This window comes from Ursus maritimus, unplaced genomic scaffold (assembly GCF_017311325.1).
Source record: "Ursus maritimus isolate PB19 unplaced genomic scaffold, ASM1731132v1 scaffold_3, whole genome shotgun sequence".
Taxonomy (NCBI): domain Eukaryota; kingdom Metazoa; phylum Chordata; class Mammalia; order Carnivora; family Ursidae; genus Ursus; species Ursus maritimus.
In genome coordinates, this window is record NW_024425563.1 from 68,957,041 (window position 1) to 68,978,162 (window position 21,122).

Here is a 21,122-nt window from a genome sequence, read left to right on the forward strand (position 1 = left end):
TCTAGAAATGCTCAGACCTGGCTGCCATAGATGACAGACACCTTTTGATAATAAGTAAAGTAGAACGTAGAATGGGTTGGTTTTTTTCATCACACACGTCATGCAGTCACTAGGAACACCACAAGGTTTCCCATTTGTCTTACTGACTAAAAGTACTCTTTGGGAAATGGACATCTGTCATGCTTTCATTCTGACAGGTAAGTGAGGCTTCTGGCTCCTTCAGAGTTCCTTATCTTTTCCCATTTATGATTTTAAAACTCCCCCTTTTGTACAGCAATGTGTACGAGCCAGGCCATCTGTTTCAGCAGGGCTTAAGCTTTAACAGGAAAAAAAGTATACAAATAAAGGCAGTGCTAGGGTTTCATGCTATCCCCTTACCACTGTTTTCCTGAGGTTTAATCAATTAAGAAAAAAATATTTGTTAATCTTCTAGACATTCTTTTCAATTCAACTACAAAACTCAAAGGCTCTGCTTTGGTACAGGATTAATTTAAATCTCTTTCAAAACATATTTAATAGTTCACAATAACAAAGAACACTTGTACTTAAATATATTTAACAATTAATTAATCATTGGTTTGATGTCTAGTAATCTCTCTTCTGACATGGCACCTATCACTGTGACCAGGTACTGACTCTGAACAAGAAGGAAAAGCAGAATTGAACATAATAAAATAAATAAATAAATAAAAATAAAAATCACTGAGAAAGAAAAAAAATTAATAAAATAAAATCTTAAAAAAATAAAAATAAATGAAAATAAATAAATAAAATCCTCACTTTCCCTGGCACAAAATAACAACAAAATCAAAACTTAATTTAAAAAAAATAAAAATGTAGAATAAAAAGATATAACAATTCAAATGATGAAATATATATAAGGGATATAGGATATTCTCCACCTTATACCAGGAAAGGTCTAATAAACAGCTCTCTCAATTTAATGAGGCTTTAAGCATACAATCACATTGCTAATTAAACACTCTTTCCCACCTTCCTCCATTCCCAAAACCATTCCTGATCACCCTTTCTAAAGTCAGTAGTAACTGTTTTGCAATGTAATACAAAATCTTAACTTTGTAGCTAGATTCTGAATATCATATCGTCTTCTTTAGAAGCCTTCTTACTCCTAAAACGCAGATGCTTTCAAGTAACCCCTCACTGAGTGCTGCCTCTACTTTAACTTCCTTACTAGCTCTCACCATATATGCGGATATAGGATAGTGGCCAAAATCTTTTGGTGAACTCCAACATAATCATCATCTTTCACCCATAAAGAACTTGGTTCAATATTTAGTTCAACATTTTGAATCTCTCAGGACAATCTATTAAAATTTACAATAAATATTAAGTAATGAGAGTATTTTATGACATTTTTGGCAAAAAAAAAAGTCCTTAACCATTGCAAAAAGAGCTACAAAGGACAAATTCTTTCAAATTCGAAAGTAATTGTTTTAAACCAATTAATGCTATAAGGTTTAAGCATTAGACAAAGTATTCTTATTACCTAAATAAGTCCATTCATATTTTATGACAGTTCTTACCTATGGTAGTTCTTAAAATAATTGACACTCTGTTTTCTAATGGACTCTTGCAAAACTTCAGATTTGCTACCACAAAATTCTTCTCCAACTTGCATCAACCTAGTTGGATAAAAAGATTTATATAAATTTCAGCAAGATCCTTATTACAGAACAAAAGTAGTCCAGGTCATCTTTCTTCAAAGATAACAAACCATAAAAATGGATGTTCGAAGAAATTCTAACATTTACAAATTCATTATGGTTTACAGACACCCAAAGGGCAGAAATATTTAAACACACTCACAACACCTCCAGCAGAAATTAATGTTCAATTGTCTTCATTTCCATGAAAAAGTTATACATAACTCACTGATTCATGATTTCTTTGATTATCATCGTTGAATGACTCAAACTAAAGAATAAAATAAGATCTCACACAGTACCTGCTGATTATATCCAAAACAAAGATGAAATCATCATATTTAAATATAGACAAATCTGTTCCAAGCAAGTAGGTTTTTACTTTTAGCTGAACATCCTGCAAAACAAAACAAAAAAATATTTCAAGTAAACCCAAAATATAGATTATAAGTTCCCAGAACCATTTATTCTATAGTTACACATTAAAATGAGACAGGAATACATTCTTAAGAATATATAGTCCAATAATCAATATTCTTACAGTGATAGCACAAAGAAAATTCCATAAACAATAGATATAAAAATAGTAATGGTGACAATCATCACTATTAATACATACACATATGCGAGATAAAAATTATATCCTTGTCTTGGATATGACAATAAAAGTCATCATCATTTATGTGTGGCTTGGTAGGCTAGAAACCCCAAAATAATCAATTCAAAAATAATTAGAATCATCAATTCAAAAATAATTAGAATAAGATAACTACATGATTATGTGCAATACATAAAAATTAAGTTTTCGTGTATTTCTGCTATAGTATCTTAAAATGAGACTCCATTTAAAATAAATATTAGAAATATAATATACTTAGGAATAACTTTAATAGGCAACATTACACCTGTAAGAAAAAGCTAATAACTCTAACAGGATACAAAAGAAATGTCAATAAAATGAGAGTCAAGGGACTGAGTGAGTGTGAAGACGTCAACTTTTCCAAATTAATGTAGCGGCTCAGTGAAATTCTAACCAAAATCACAAAAAAAACTTTTCCTATGAACAATCATTCTAAAATTCACCAGAAATAAGAAACAACCCTGAATAAAAAACCTCTTTTTAAAATATAAAGCTTTGAAGAGATGGAGTAAAAGTTGTAAATGACGTTGAAGGACTTGTCCTAACTGTACTAAATTTATTAAAAACTACTTTTTAAAAAAGAGTACTACCAATGCCCAAAGAATCAAGAAAACAGGACAAACAACTCAGAAATCATGCTAATATATATACAACAGTTTAATAAACAACAGTAAAAACTACTGTTTGCTGATTGTTTACTTTTTATCAGCATTATACTAAGAACTTTACATATTATCTTTAATCCTAAAGCAGCTCTGTTGAACAGGCATTTATTAACCTTCTAAGAGAAGAAAAACCGAACACAAGTCAAGTAATTGCCTAAATTCACATGCCCCGTGAATGACAAGGCTAAGACTTGAATCCTGGTCTCTCTACCTTCAGAGTCTCCTCACTCCACTAGACCTTGCTATGAAGAGGCATCACACATAAAGACACAAAGAAAAAGATTATTCAGAAAGTAGTAGAGGAAAAATCAACTAGATTTGGGGGGGAGAAACTCCTCTCTCTCTTTATATCCCATACCAAAAGACATATAAATGGATTAGATAACTGTTTTCGTATGTTTGCAAAAGATTAAAAATTAATCCAATAAAGCAAAAATATTTTCTGAGTACTTATTCAGTGTTCTAGGCAATATTCCAGGTATTAGGGATATAGCAATTAATATAAAGTTTAGATAAATATCTATATTACCAGATGAATGTTGGCTTTACATAGGAAAAAGCATTTTAAGAATAAATGTAGCACAGATAATTGAACTCAAGTTGGAAGAGGCAAGTCTGGTCTCAAAACAGAGGTAACACTGCTGCCCAGTCCGCCCCCAGCCCGACCCTCCCCCATCGCCATCACCACTGCCGCTGTGGAAGGAGGACCAAGATCCAAAGGAACCAGAGCAGTCAAGAAAACAGTTTTTTTGGTGGTCTGAGCTTTGAACCTACACATGACAGTTTAAAAGAACATTCTGAAAACTGGGGAACACTTACGGAGTATGTGGTGATGAGAAATCCCCAAACAAAATGTTCCAGGGGTTTTGGTTTTATGACTTATGTTTGTGTTGAAGAGGTGGATGGAGCAACCTGTGCTTGACCACACATGGTTGATGGGCCTGCACCAGAATCAAAGAGAGCTATTTCTAGAGATGATTTTGTAAAGCTTGGCACCCATCTCACAGTGAAGAAAATTTTCGTTGGTGGCATTACAGAAGATACAGAAGAATATAATTTGAGAGACTATTTTGAAATGTATGGCAGGACTGAAACCAAAGAAATTATGGAAGACAGGCAGAGTGGAAAAAAGAGAGGATTTGCTTTTGTAACTTTTGATGATCATGATAGAGTTGATCAAATTCTTGTTCAGAAATACCACACTATTAATGGGCATAACTGTGAAGTGAAAAAGACCCTTTCTAAAAAAAAAAGGCCGTCTGCTGGACCACAAGACATCATGGAGGTGGCTCTGGCAACTTTATGGGTTGTGGTGGAAACTTCTTTAGAAGAGGTAGCTATGGTGGTAGAGGTGGTGGCAGCAGAGGTAGTTATGGAGGAGGTGATGGTAGTAGATATAATGGATTTGGAATTGATGGTGGCAACTATGGTGGTGGTTATAGTAGTAGAGAAGGCGATGGTGGTGCTAGACCAGGATATGGACAGTAAGGAGGTGGATACGGTGGCAGTGGTAGAGGATAGGATCGATGGTTACAATGAAGAAGGAAATTTTGGAGGTAACTATGGTGGTGGTAGGAACCACAATGATTTTGGAAATTTTAGTGGACAACAGCAATCAAATTATGGACCCATGAAGGGGGACAGTTTTGGTGGAAGAAGCTTGGGCAGTCCCTATGGTGGTGGTTTTGGATCTGGTGGTGGAAGTGGTGGATATGGTAGCAGCGGGTTCTAAAATAATTCAGAAGAAAAGGGCTACAGATCTTAGCAGGAGAGAGAGCAAGGAGTTGTCAGGAAAGCTGCAGGTTACTTTGAGACAGTCGTCCCAAATGCATTAGAGGAACTGTAAAAATCTGCCACAGAAGGAACAATGATCCACAGTCAGAAAAGTTACTGCAGCTTAAACAGGAAAGCCTGCTTGTTTAGGATGGCCATAGCCACAGCTATTGATTAATGCAATGTAGTGTCAATTAGATGTACATTCCCGGGGTCTTTCATCTTGTACAGCTTTGTCTTTCTCTTTTCATTACATCAGGTAGGTAGCCCTGTAAATTGTGGTAGCGGTACCAGGAATAAAAAATTAAGGAATTTTTAACTTTAAAAAAAGAAGAAATGTAGCATAAGTCACAAAGGATAAAGGTCAATGGTTTGACCTCATAAAAATGCTGACCATCTGCACATTGAAAATATAGTTAAGTGAAAAAAGACAGACAAATGACATACAAAAGATTACCCATTATCATATAAATCATTATCACATAAATCACCTATAAGTAAAAAACATGAGCAAATAATTCACAAATCAATAATTAATGATTTTTAAATGTTCAGCTTCTCTAATAATTAAAGAACTATGAATTAAAACACTAACAAAAATATGAACAAATTGAATTGCCCAATTAAAAGATAAAGTTTCTCTCTCAAAAAAATATTTCTTTTACGTTATAGAAGACACAACTAAAACATGATCCAAAAGCATTTAAAATAAAGGGACACTCAAAGGAAAATATATGAACAAAATAAATACAGCAATGGTAATAATAAAGCAAACTAGAATTCACGGCAAAATGCCTCAGGACAAAAGAACTATATATTTTTTTAAATTAATGAAGGGAATTACATACAAAGAAGGTAGGTAAAGTAGTTATTAGCATTGCAGCATCAATCAACATAGCATCCAAGTATAAAAAGCAAAAGCTAACGTTAGAAATAAAACAAAAACCTGACAAAATTACAATCCTTCTGGAAGATTAAAACTCCTCCCACAGAATTACAAAGGCCAAGGAAACAAAGAAAAAATAAAGATATAGATTAGAATAATGCAATTAATTATAAGCTTGCTTTAATATACACATAGAACTTAACTCCTACCACAAAGAAGAAATACACGGTTGTTTTCCAAATGCTCAAGCAAAAATTTTTAAAGTGGGTGGCATTCTAGGATATAAAGAAAATCCCAAATTCGCAAAAAGTAGATATATTGCAACCCCAATGCTCTACAGTAAAAAGAAATAAGAAGCGTAAGAGTAATATGAATAATTTCTTACATATCAAATATATAAAGATGAAAATGAAAATCTTGGAAGATCGAGACTTTCACATAGTTAGATTTGTAAGCTCCATAAGGTCAAGTACCAATGGGTTCACCACCATGTTCTTAAATCCACAGTGTCCGCCAAACGGTACAAGTGATACAACCTTTTTTCTTACAGATTTTCTATTTGAGTCAAAATGCATGGAAAATATTCTAAAAATGTTCATATCAAAAATCACAGTCATTCTGATTTTGAGTTTATTTTTATGTTAAGAAAGTTAAGTATCTTCTTATGCTTTCCATTTTTCATTATCTCTATAATAAATGTATAATAAATGTATATAAATTGTCACATGCTAACTTGTGCTTTGGATTTCAAGATTTCAGATGTTAGAAATGTATTATGGCACATATAGCATACACATTTAATACCCCCAATGGGGTCTAAGGCATATCCCAAAACAAAACACATTAATATTCCTGCAACATATAAATGTTCACTTTAATGAGATAAATAAATACTACAAAAAAGCTTAATGACAATACAGGTCTGGTTCTGCTGCTGAATGAATTCAAATCAGGTCAGGTTTTGCCTGCTGAATGTGTTATCAAAAACATTTGTTTTTCAGAGCTTCTGCTTTTTTCAATTGAATTAAGCCTTATAATTTCAATTAATACTCAATGAGTTCCTAAAGTATGTAAAATTCTATTTTAGAACTATTGAGAACTGGGTGGGGGGCAAAGGAGACTTGGGAGTGGTGGAGATGAAGATATTCTAAAGCCTTGAAATCTACAACACAATAATCTATAGTCAAAAGCATGATCACATCCTTTAACCGGCCAAATGCTTAAGTGAGAATGGTTTTACTAAACCTCATATTTAGCAGATTTTCCTATATCTGGAATGACATAAAGTTGCCAGACTGAATGGAAACTAGCTATATAAAAGAGCAGGTCAATATTTCAAAGCACAGAATTACCAGAAATTCTATCATGGATTTTACAATTTCAACTATGTACAATTAGTGTCTATTAATAGGAGACTAAATCAGGAGATTAAATCAGAAACAACTCATATCTGACCTCAGATGTATATCTAAATGAGTATGAGATGTATATTTAATGAGTATGAGATTTTCCTTTCCAGTATACATAATATTCAGAAAAAAGTCAGCCCAAACCCATAATTAATGGTAAATTAAAAAGTAGTTTAATATATAATAAAGGCCATATATGAAAACCCCACAGCTAACATACTCAATGGTAAAAAAACCAAGAGCTTTTCCTCCAAGATCAGGAACAAGACAAAGATGCTACTCTTGCTACTTTTATTCAACACAGTACCGGATGTCCTAGCCACACCAGACAAGAAAAAGAAAGAAGAAGCATCCATATCTGTAAGGAAGAGCTTAAACTGTCACTGGCAGATGACAGGATATTATACATAGAAAACCTGAAAGACTTGACCAAAAAACTAATAGAAATAATAAATGAATTCAAGTAAAGTTGTAAAACAAAAAATTAATACCTAGAAATTGGCAGCGTTTCTATAAACTAATAACAGAGTAGCAGAAAAAGAAATAAAGAAAATAATTCCACTTACTATTGTGCTGAAAGGAATAAAACACCTAGGAATAAACTTAACCCCAAAAAGGTGAATGACCTTTACTCTGAAAACTATGAAACGCTGACAAAAAAAACAGAAGATGACACAAACAAATGGTAAGATACTCCATGTTCGTGAACTGGAAGAACTAATATTGTTAAAATGTCCACACTACCCAAAGCTACCTACAGATTTAATGCAATCCCTATCAAAATGCAAATAGCATTTTTCACAGAACTAGAATAAATAATCCTAAAATTTGTATGGAACCATGAAAAAGACCCCAAATACCCAAAGCAATCTTGAGAAAAAGCAACAAAGCTGGAGGTATTATAATTCCAGATTTCAAGATATACTACAAAGCTATGGTAATCAAAAAATCAAAATCAAAACAGTATGGTACTGGCACAAAAACAGACACATAGATCAATGGAATGGAAGAGAGATCCTAGAAATAAACCTATCCTTGTATGGTCAATTAATCTATGATAAGGGAGGCAAGAACATACACTGGGGAAAAGACGGTCTCTTCGATAAATGATGCTGGGAAAACCGGACAGCTATACACGCAAAATAATGAAACTGGACCACCACAGTTTCATTAATTTTTTGAGGAACCATACGCAAAAACTCAAATTAAGGGCACCTGGGTGGGATAACCAGTCAGTTAGGCATCCAACTCCTGATGTCAGCTCAGGTCATGATCTCCAGGTCCTGAGATGGGGCCTGGCACTGGGCTCTGGGCTCAGCACAGAGTCTGCTTGTCCCTCTCCCTCCACCTACTTGTGCTCTCGCTCTCTCTATTAATAAATAAAATCTTTAAAGAAAAAAAAAGTCCTCAAAATGGATTAAAGACCTAAATGTGAGACCTGAAACTATAAAACTCCTAAAAGAACGCACAAGCAGTAATCTCTTGGACATTAGCCTTAGCGACATCTTTGTAGATATGTCTCCTCAGGCAAAGTAAACAAAAGCAAAAATAAGGTATTGGGACTAGACCAAAATAAAAAACTTTACATGGTGAAAGAAACCATCGACAAAATGGAACGGCAACCTACTGAATGGGAGAAGATATTTGCAAATGCATGTTGTCCCCTTCCGAAAATAAAAGAGGACACATCTTCAGATTTGCTTCACAACATTTCTGTTTTCCAAAAAAGAAATCATTTTAATTCTCATATATTGTAAGCCCATGTAAAATTTTAAGGGGTTGATACCCAAAATATATAAAGAAATTATACAACTCAACACCATAAAACCCAAATAATCCAATTAAAATTGGGCAGAGGACCTGAGCAGACATTTTTCCAAAGAAGACATATAGATGGCCAACAGACAGATGAAAAGATGCTCAATGTCGCTAATCATCAGGGAAATGCAAATCAAAACCACAATGAGATATCACCTTATAAGTGTTAAAATGGCTAAAATCAAAAAGACAAGAAGTAACAAGTGTCGCCGAGGATGTAAAAAAAAAGAAACCCTTGTGCACTATTGGTAGGAATGTAAATCAGTGAGGCCACCATGGAAAGCAGGATTGAGGTTCCTCAAAAAATTAAAAATAGAACTACCATATGATCCAAAAGAGCAGTCCAAAAAGAACAAAAAAGAGTTATCTTCAAAGAAATTACACTTTTATCTAGGAAATAATAAATTTTAACAAATTAACAAATTTAATTATCTGATAACAACAACTATGCTACTATGCAAAAGAAAAGTTAAAGAAGATACGTTCAGCCGATAAACACATGAGATGCCCTCAAGGCACAAAAATCATTGACTGAGAAAATATTTTTTTCATCTATACTAGATTTCAGCCCAAATATGTCACCTATTTAGTTATCCTTTTCTTAAAATTAATAAAAAAGGAAAGAAAACACGAATGAAATAAACAGTATCTCAATAAGAAAGGAATTTATTTAGGAAAGCATACATTTGCTAGGACACTAAAAGCAAAACTGTATTAAAGGAATATATGTATATATCCAATGGAGATTCTCAAATTAAAAGATTTATAGTCAAATATAACTGTGAACTAAATTATAGAAATTAAAGGATAGATTTAGTTCAAAGAAAAACTAACACAGAATTACTCTATAGGAACGCAAATAAGTACAGAAAATTCAAACACTGAATTTCTAAAACAACGTAGACATGAAACTTTTTATTGTTTTTGTAAAAAAAATAATTTAAAAAACCCAAACCTGCCATATTCGTGTAAGTCCATGTTCTAATTTCTTTTTTATGTAGCCACGATCAAAATTAGTTTCTTCAGTACCCATATTACTCCCTTCTGAAAATAAAAGAGGATACACATTTTCAGATTTGCTTCACAACTTTTTTGTTTTCCAAAAAGAAATCATTTTAACTTTCATGTATTGTAAGCCTCTGTAAAATATAGAAAATATGTTCAATATTTATACAATCAAAACAATGTCAAAAATAGGTGTTAGGATTAAACGCATTCGAAACATACATAAACTTAGACCGTGAAATGTTAAGTATTTTATACCTAAGACCACTCAGTACATATGCGATTGGAGCTGGGATTCCAAGTTGGATAGTGTGATCCCAGAGATGGGGTTCTCAATGACATATACTACCTGCTGTCGGGGCATTACAAGACCCATTAACCTAATTATCAGTTAATGTGCATGTTAACAAGAGTACAGATTGCAGAACTGCTCATGCAGTAAGGTAATGATGCACATGTTTTATATTTTTCATGATCCAGAATAGTCTTATCCAGTCTAGACAAATAATCTAACAACGTCCAGTTCAATAGGTGAGAGCAATGACTTGCTTGAAAACAAATTTCCCCCTAAAAGCAACTGAAAATACATGTATATATATGTTTATTAAAAAGATTATGCCTTTTTGTGAATAAACTGTGTGGAACAACTGAGGATATTATTTCATCTCAGGCTAGCAGGGTGAGCGCTGGTAACCAGCAAAAGGCCCTTGCGTAGGCCAGGCCCCATATTCATGCCGCGTGTACATCTGATCAACGGCTTAAACTTTACTGTCTGTATGGTCTGGCTTTATGGACCCAGCAGCTCAGGATAGTGCACCTGGATGACTGCTTTTGAGTTTTCTTTTAGAATGGTAAAGTGTTAGGATATCAGTAGTATCACTGTAGTGCTACAGCAGATGACCTCTTGAGACCCTATCAGCTTTATGAAGTTCTGTGAAGAAAAAGATTCAAATTACACACTCCCACAATTGTATTCCTTAATGTGAATATGAAAGGAATAATTTCAGGTGAATAAATGACTTTTTCAAATTCAATATATTGTCAGATGTTAGGCTAATCAGAGTCCTGAATATTCTTAAGATACCCAGAATCAGGTTAAGGAATTCTAGCAAACAGTACTAAGCATATAAGGCTCAAACAGTGTTTTGACTCTACACCCCAGTGAAAATACATACATATATAAAACAATACATGCAAACTATGAGCCTGAAGCAAAAAAGCAAACTTCACTATGATGAATGTGTATCGTCCCCTGAACTCTTATAACTAAAGTGTGTATTAACTTTGTTTCAAACTTCCTTTCTGGTTTCTCCTTAAATAATGCACTAGAAAAGGGAAAAGAGATGCTGAAATGTCTTAATAGTTTCTGCACCTAGAAAAAAATAAAGGTTGCCAAAACTGGATAAACTTGTGAAGCTCTGGAGTCCCAGTAAGCCCAGCAATTCCCTAAGTAACTTGATTAAAAAAAAAAAAAAAAGCCTGTGGACATTTCATCATCATCATCATTATCTCTGGACCCATTTCCTTTGATATGAACAACAACCAGTGTAAGCACTTTACATTATCCCTAAACTTTACAGCAAACCTACAAGTAGATGAGTTACTACCCTATGGAGCTGTTTGTTTTGATTTTTTTAACCTCCCATTTTAAGAAGGAAGCTGAGGCCTGGAGAAGATAAACTTCTTCACATTCTCATCTTTGGAAAATGGCAATCAAAATCTGAAGCCAGATATCTCTGACTGCAATGCCGATGCTCGCAGAGGTGGTACAGGGATGGGAGTATAGGAGCTGGGTAAAAACAGTCTGGCCTAGAAACATGGCTCAGTGCCCACCCTTTTCTCTGCTTTCTCCTCTNNNCCTTCCTTTACCATCTCTCCAGCAATATTTCTAAAAGGATGAAAAGCCCTCTATAGAATTTTCCTATGTTATTTTTTGCTATCTATATTTACTATCTCTATTAATAAGCAGCTTATGAGTCAAGACAAATATGAAACTTATATCTTCTATACCACCAGAATCCTACAATATGTTTTCTTCCACCCACCCAAACACAGAAACCAAGCACCTCAGAAATTAGAAGTTACTAAAATAATTTAATTGACTAGCTTCATTAAATTGTATGCAATACAAAAAACCTGTGCAGTATAATTTATTTTGTTCATATTAAACAGAATGCTGATAAAAATATTTATTACTCTTAAAAGTATTTTGAATATTTAATCTATTGTTCAAGGATAATCACTTAAGATATTTAATTACACAAATGAAGTAATTTAAATATAATGTCTAGTTAATATAATTTCTCAAAGATTTGTTCTTTATGTAGCTGACTATACCATAGTCATTTAAAGTTGTGTTTTCCATTCAAAGATTAATATTTTAAAACCTTTTTTTAAAGGAAATTTTAAGTCCTACTGTGTTTTCAAAGGAAGAAAACTATGTATGTTTTTTAATTTTTAAAAAGACTTTATTTATTTGTTTATTTATTTATTGGGAACCCAACATGGGGCTATATCCAGGACCCTGGGATTATGACCTGAGCCAAAGGCAGACACTTAACTGACTGAGCCACCCAGGCACCCCAGAAAAGTATAATGATTAATTCTTAGAATCTAGCTTTATTAGTACAACTTGAAAGTTAGCAAATAGATTTAATATTAAACATAAGCGTAAATTGGACAGACTAAAGTCTTACCTAATTTGCAATTAATTTTTTTAAAAGCCTCTTGTTAATAATTTAGTCCTAAAGCCATCACCACATATTCCTGAAAACTGGTAATATCTATCACTTAAGAAGTCCTTTGGCCCAGTTAATCCCCAAAGGTAATGGAGCTTTTATAGAAGCTGAATGACTTTCTTTGGTGAATATTTAACCTACGGGTCACTAAAGTTCCTGAAATGGCTATCCTTTTTTTTTTGTCCTTATTCCAGAAATATAGCATATTTATAGTTGTTTTTAAAATAATCTCCTACCAGAAGCAGAAGTAGTATCCTCATTGTCATGCTTTTCATGCCATTCCATAGTCCTGTAATAGCTGAGCATAACTTCCCACAGTGCTTTGCACAGGTCAGCAAGGCATGGAATATAGCTGTCTGGTGTAACATGCTGAAGAAAATGAGAAAACCCAACTTTAAAAATTATCACAACTTGCAAAAAGGAAATCAATCCAGCATGTCATTTGTGTTAAGTACCTTTGACAATGTCTAAATTCTAGAAACCATGGGGATATTTTATAAATATTTCGTATCAATTAATAACATTTAAAAATAATGTTTTACATAACATGGCTATGAAACAATATGTAGTCTCAAATCTCCCTAATGAAAGTGAGTAGATTTTTTTCCTCTCTGTCCTTTGTATAAACTACCAGCTTATCATTCTGCCCTTTTTTCCCCACAGTTAGAGTGATGCCTCCATTCTATTTGGCAGGCTTTCTGTCTGTCATAACGGAGCATTTGCTTCATCATTTGAGATTCTGTAGCATTTCTTCCTTTTGTAATCAATCTACCACAACCAGTCATGTTGATAAAACACTGAAAGGCTAGTAAGACAGGTATATATTAAGCCCTCCCAAGTAAACAGCTAGTAGAAATAAGCTACATAGCAAATATAGCTATGGTGTGATTGATGCTTAAGATAGCACAGGTTGGTAGTGGTCCCCTCTCTTTCAAAACATTTTTTCTCTCCATAATGATCTTTCCCGCCTCTAAGTTCCATGTTTATTAAAACATTCATCAAGCAATTAATAAAAACATGAACTTGTATGGCTCAGTTCACTTTTGTGCAAGCATGTCAAATCTCTGAAACTCAACTAGGAGGTAGTAAAATAAAGGAGTTATTAAACTCTGGAGTCAGACTACCCAAGTTGGCTTTGTGCCAAGAATGGCAGAATGGTTCAATCTAACAAAATCTATTAATATAATTCACCATAGTAATAGTCTAACAAGAAAAACCAAATGATTATCCTAATAGAAGCTGGAATAAACTTTTTGACCAAATTCAACAGCTGTTCCTAATAATAACTTATAAAAAAATGGATGGATATTTCTTTAAGATAAGGAAACTAAGGCATACCCACTGTGGTCAGGAACAAGACAAGGATGCCCACTATCCCCACCACTATTTAACAATGTTCTGGAAGTATTAGCCAATGCAATTAGACTAGAGAAAAGAGGAAGAAGCAAATAAACTGGAAAAGAAGAAATCAAACTATTTCTATCTGCAAATGACATAATATATCTAGAATATAATTCTTAGAGAATCAATAATATAACTAACTCAGTAAAATAATTTAGTAAAGTAGGATATAAAATTAATGCAAAAAACAACAGCATTCATATATACAAATAACAATACACCCCTCATACCATACACAAGAATAAGCTCCAAATGGTAAGAGATCTAAATGCAAAAAATAAAACTATACTAGCACTAGAAGAAAACTTGAGTTAATTCGTTTCTCAACTTGATACAAGGAAAGGCTTTTTAACTATGACTCAAACTTCAGAGGTAGTAAAATGTAAAATCTGATATGTTTTAGTACATTAAAAAAGAATTTACATGGCAAAACAAAACACCATAAGCAAAGTCAAAAGACATGACAAACCTGAAAAAATATTCACAACATATATCACAACAAAGAGTCAATATCCTGCATTTATAAAGAACTCTTAAAAGTTTTGGAGAAAAAGACCAAACATCCTATACAAGAATGGGAAGAAGTCACAAGCAAACTGTACAAATCGAGATACAAAAATGGCCATTAAACCTAAGAAAACATGTCCAACGTCACTCATTAATAGGGCAAATGTACATTAAAGCTACAATAAGACACAAATTCTCACTCATCAGATTGGTGAGAATTTTAAAGCTGACCGTTAACAAAAATACTCTCCTTGACTTAGGTAAGATCTAGCCAAGATCCTCTAAGCTCTCTTCTCAGCCAGTCCTCATTCTTGGCCTATAAAGACTTGAACAAAACACTAACATAGTTTCTAACAGCTCAAGGCTGCATCCCTAGGCTGACCCTAGTCCCCGTTAAAGTGCCTCCCTGAGAAAACTCAAGCCTGCCAAAAGAATTTACTGTCTGTTCCAGCCAACAACTGAAGATAGGGCCCCTATCTCCCAGCCTCTGAGGGAGAGAATGGGAGTCTAACTTAAGTAAGCCCCAGTTAGCAAACACAGATGGACTTCACAGGGACTAACCACCACTTCCTGTTCTCTGTAATTTTTCAATCCCTGACTCTGAGCCCCACCTCATCCCCCTCCCTTTAAAATGCCCAGTCACCTCTGTACAAATGGAAGTTGAGCCTCATTCACACCGGATTCTTTTCCCTATTTCGATAGCATGTTACTGGCTAAAATCTGTCCATACAACTTTAATTTAATATTTGGCTTTGTTTATCTTTGACACTCTATATATTCTGTTGTCAAGGCTGTGAAAAAGCACCCATTATCATACATTGCTGGTGGGAATGAAAAATGATACAACCCTATACGAGGGAATTTGGCATTGTTTAACAAAACTACATGTGTATATTCCCTTTGACCCAGGAATCCTACTTCTAGGAATTTATCCTGAAGATACAACTCAAACAATGCGAAACTGTATATGCACAGAGTTACTCATTGTGAAGGATTATTTGTAACTGTGAAATACTGGAATCTATCTAAATGTCCAAACAGGAGACTGGCTGAATAAACTACTGTTCATACACACAAAAGAGTACTACACAACTATGAAAAATAATAAGCTGATACATGCATATTTACACTTTTTTAATTAAAAAAAATTTCTCCTGGTAACCATCTGTTTGTTCTCTATAGTTAAGAGTCTGTTTTTTGGTTTGTCTCTTTTTTTTAACTTTGTTCATTTGTTTTGTTTCTAAAAGTCCACATAAATTTTTTCTCTGACAGACATATTTCACTTAGCATTATATTCTCAAGCTCCATCCAGGATGGGAGGTAGGTAAGGGGATGGGTAAAATAGGTGAAGGGGATTAAGAGTACATTTATCTTGGGGGAGCCTGGGTGGCTCAGTCAGTTAAGCACCCGACTCTTTGGCTCAGGTCATGAGATTGAGCCTGCAATAGATTCTCTCTCCCTCTCCCTCTCCCCCCACCCCCCGTTCATGCTCTCTTGCTCTCAAAAAAAAAAAAAGAAAAAAGAAAAAAGAGTACACTTATCTTGATGAGTACCAAGTAATGTATTGAATTGCTGAATCACTATATTGTACATCTGAAACTAATAACACACTGCAAGTTAACAATATTGGAATTAAAATTTTTTAAAACTTCCCCTTCATGACATACATATATGAGAAAGGGAAAAATTTTAAATTATATGTATAATATATGTTATATGTACCATATATATAAAATATATATATTTAAAATTATATATATATCATAAATAGAAAAAATTTGATGCATATATCTGAGATCACAAAAATAAACAGAGGGAAGATAAACAAGAAAACACTGAAGTTAGGTACCTTTACAAGGTGAGGTTGGGGACGAAATGAAAGAAATGTAAGAAGGGACACTTCTCTAAATATACCACATTGGCTATAAGTACGTATTCACAGAAGAATTAGAACGACCATCCAGATTTACACATGGCTTGCAGAGATTAATATAAAATATTTTTTCATACTTAAGCCATAATTTGGAGTAATTTCTTATGTTTACATTTCATGTTTATTTTTGTAATTACCACCTTTACAATGAACCAGTCTTGATTTTTTTCCCTCCTTGGTTTATTTTTATCCCACCATTACATATCTCTTATAGCAGACACATGTAATAAAAACTTGATATTGATGCACAAGGTCAGGAAAAAGCTAAAAGCAGAGGGCAAAGAGAAGAAAAAAAATTACAAAAAAGTTCTGGGCTGTAACTCAGCAATCGTTCACCTGAATAAAGGTACTCTTTTACAAGACAATTTTTTTTCACCTTCATAAACTCAACTTTACATAAGTTCATGCAAATAAATTTAATCTAATTATTTCCCAACATTCTTTCGGGTAGATAAAAGGAAGACAGTGTTAGTCTTATTTCTTCCCAAAGAAAAATTACAACTATACAAATAACTGTGTTATAGTTCACCAATTAATTTTTATTATACTTGTGACAGTTTAACAAACCAGAAAATTGAACCTTAGAACTACTACTACCTTCTATTTTCTACCCAGCCACAGTCTAGCTACATTATTTGCCTATTTATTTGAGGAAAAGGAGATTCTTTACTATGTTACCTCTTGATGATTTGTTGAAATGTAATGGGTTTGGATGAGATACAAAGATGTATATGTAAACTCTTTTCCAAAAAAAGTTGAAATTACTGAAGTTACAGCAAGTTTTTTCTCACCAAACGGATACAAGTGTAAATAATTCACAAATCTAGCTAAACCACTGCACACGCCTGAAAGTCTTCCAAAAGAACACAAACTGCATTATCTTCACAAATAAAACTATGATGTACTGAGCACCAGATAACAAGATGATTCTTGCCTAAATTTATATTCTAAAATAGAAACAAATGTAGAGATTCATTGTACTAAATACATATACAGTAAATAGTTTAAGGAAAGAGGGCAAGGTGGAATAGATAAAAAATATTGTTTTCAATACATTTAAGCCCAGATGTGTTAACTTCTGCAGATGAAGACCATACTGGCAATAAGTTAAAAGAGTCATTTCATTTTAAAACTGGACTCCAAAAACCACTTTCCTCTGTACCATGCAACCAACTGATGTCAACTCTCATAGCAACAAATGCTTCTCATGCTTTTAACACCTTATTACTAAAATCATTTGCAATTAGTGTTCTCTCATCAATTTACAAAAATCACCTCTAAATTTTAAGTAGAGAATCTTATCACATGGACATGGGTAAATCATAACTATAACAAAAGAAATTCAAAGAAACCAGCATATAAAGCAAATAATTGCATAAGTAACCAAAAAATAAAAGGTCAAGAAGCGAATTTGAGTTTCTGAATTAACAGCCCATTGAAACTTCCACTCAGACATCTATTCTTTCTCACGCCAGCAGGGCATAATAGAAAGAGGCCTACAGAAGGAACTAGAAGCCCTGGGCTCAGCCTGCACTATTTCCGCAACATAGGGGTCACATGCCCTTACACAACAAAACCACTGGGGACTGAAGTTTCACCTTTCATAAAACAGTACTAGAGATTCCTGGATCTGCCTACCTCATTACAAGTTTAATCCACCCACTAATTACTAAATACCTAAAACTTCCATCTCAGTTCAAGTCCCAATTAAGGGACAATTCATTCAGGATAAGACCAGAAATACTAAGGCAGGGGACTGCCACAGTGTAATTCCAGTTCCATGTTCATATCACCTATAAATAGTGATGAAAGTCTTGAATTGATCCATTTAGAAAATATTCACAGTGAGACACCCCAAAGTACTAAAACAACATGTCTTTAAATTCTGTTTTAAAAATTAAGAATATATGGGAAATAGAAATTTAATTATCAAATATTTTTCTGTGTTCTAGGGCTATTCTCCATTGCCATTCTTTGTCTGAAAGCCAGTAGTGTCAACATATCCAGCAAAAGTTGTGAGGTGAGCGGAAAAGAAAAAAAGGACAGTATTTTAGAAATGTCTCAAAAAACATGCAGAAAAGAATACTTTAAGTAATATAATTTTTTTAAAAATCCACAACCTCTATACAGATAACATACATGTCTAGTATCTCTGAGGATTATAAAAGGTAACAAATATTCTAAGGGGCAGGATTTAGAGAATATTCACAAATCTGGATGTTATAATGTAAAAAGTCCAACATAGCATTTCCACTACGCTTCACTATTCAAACATCAAAATATGCATCTTAATCAAATTTTGATTAACACTTTAAAAAATCCACAGATATGGGGCGCCTGGGTGGCACAGCAGTTAAGAGTCTGCCTTCGGCTCAGGGCGTGATCCCGGCGTTATGGGATCAAGCCCCACATCAGGCTCTTCCGCTATGAGCCTGCTTCTTCCTCTCCCACTCCCCCTGCTTGTGTTTCCTCTCTCGCTGGCTGTCTCTATCGCTGTCAAATAAATAAATAAAATCTTAAAAAAATCCACAGATATGATATCTTATTTCATCATTGTCAGCTAAGAGTAACACTTTGCACCTTCCATTTCTGCTATTTATCTACTTCAACCAACCTACCTGCTAAAATAAAAAGGATGAAATTAGCTTAGTAAAACCAGCAACATCTCAGCCTTAATTATAAACAAACAAAAAGAATCTAGAGGCCATTTTCAAAGAACGTGAAATGAATATGAGCAGCCTTTCCCAATTTGAAGCACACAATGAAAAAAAATACCATCTTTTAAAAGTTGCTTAAGTGCAGAGCTAAGTGGTAAATATGAAAAAAGGAGACTTCTAGATTTAGCTTTTTAATTCTTATTAATTTGCTTTTATGCTTATCAGAAATCTCTATTACCAAATTCCTACACGAATTTCAGGAAGATGATTTTTAGATTACAACGTCAAAATAAAAATTCTTAGTAGTATCCTTAAGGTGTTTTTTGTTCTTTGATTTAGCACTCTAATCACATCCTGACAAACATAAAGGGAACAGATGTCTTGGCATCCTCACAGGGATCCAAAACTCCCAGCGCTGCCATCCCCCATCCCCAACTTCATACACACGCTGATAGATGGATTTCAAAAAACAACAAAGAGTTAGCAGTACCTTTAGATGAATGCTGTTAGCACTGTGAGCTCTATCACCAGAAACTGGTGGGGAGGACCACTGCTTGTCTGGGAGGCTTCAGGAAGTATGCTGCAGATCCAAACAGCACTAGGCCCAGGAGCCAAAAACACCTCTGGGGAGGCTGACCTCTCGACCTATATAAGTGGCTGGGCCAAGCAATTACAAGATCTCTCCAAGCTCTAATTACTTCTGTAAGGGCCAAGCTGTACAAAATATGAACATCTTCAGTACTTTCTAGCCATTGGAAGCCAGAGATGTGCACAGTATAGTGGAGTGGGTAGCACACGTTTGGGCTTGGGGCCCAACTTTGTGACTTACTTGGTCATGATGCTATAATACTGCTTCATTGATCTAAACACCCTTAGGGATAAAGCAAATAACCTACATTCTCTATGAAGCTTTAAACATTATGACTCGGGTGGCTGTGCGGCTCCGTCAGTTAAGCATCTGCCTTCAGCTCAGGTCATGATCCCAGGGTCCTGGGATCGAGCCCTATGTCGGGCTCCCTGATCAGCGGGGAGCCTGCTTCTCCCTCTCCTCCCCACTCATGCTCTCTGTCACTATTTCTGTCTCTCTTTCTCTCTCAAATAAGTGAATAAAATCTTTTAAAAAAAAATAAAATGAAAAAATAAACACTATGACTCTCCGAAGACAATACACATAAACTGTAGCAAAACTTTCCTCGTACCAAACTAGATTCGCTCATTATTTAAAAACACAAACATAAAACAAGCAAAGCAGGTGTAATCAGAATTACATAATTTATCTTTTAAAGTTATAAATGATAAAATGCTGTGAACCCCTAAACTGAGATTATCACCAAAAAAAGAGCAGTTTTTAAATGTAAAAGCACCTTCAAATTAAAAATAGGGTTTCTTGATAGGTCTCAAGAATGGCTTTCTACCAGTAAATTATTTTTTGTTTCTGCTGGCAGTCATGCCACGCTCTAAAGACAGGTTGGTTCTTCAACATTTACTCCCAACCCTCCCCCACACCACACACACACACACACACACACACACCTCCCAGCAGTCTACACTACACTGACAGGTTCTTAGACTTGGGTAGGCCAGGGGCTTTGCCATACCTGAGCCAGTTTCAAGTGACCAGGAAACCCCTCCGTTTCCAGCCAAAGAGGGAAGACTGGCTACCCAGAAAACTACAGCCCAAAGCATGCACTCCAGAGGCACTCAGTCCCAGAGAACACTGAAAACAACCAAATCTTCACATGGAAAATCCAGTTAAACCTACCCAGACAACCTACGGTTCCTTTCACCTGCCCTATGCTCTCCTCCTCTCCTGTCATTGTTCAGATTTCCTTACTACCCCCAAGACCCAGCAGCAGACAGTGTGCCTGTTGAAATCCAAGACCCTCAAAACTTGCAGCCTCCTCTTAACAATAAATAGTTTTGCCTTCCATAGATCCTTTAGATCAATATATATTCATATGTAAGAAAATATATGCATGGTGATGGTACAAATATGTGATAATAAATCTGACAGCTTTATTCTTTG

General features: G+C 34.5%; 1 protein-coding gene across 1 annotated transcript in view; it reads right to left on the minus strand.

The window, feature by feature from the left end:
* The window catches only part of VPS50 (VPS50 subunit of EARP/GARPII complex), a 124,030-nt gene that overhangs the window by 55,927 nt on the left and 46,981 nt on the right, over positions 1–21,122 (minus strand). The window contains 4 exon segments of the mRNA XM_008686241.2: positions 1,545–1,643; positions 1,967–2,061; positions 9,811–9,899; positions 12,835–12,967. Of these exon segments, the coding sequence (XP_008684463.2) occupies positions 1,545–1,643; positions 1,967–2,061; positions 9,811–9,899; positions 12,835–12,967 (416 nt within the window).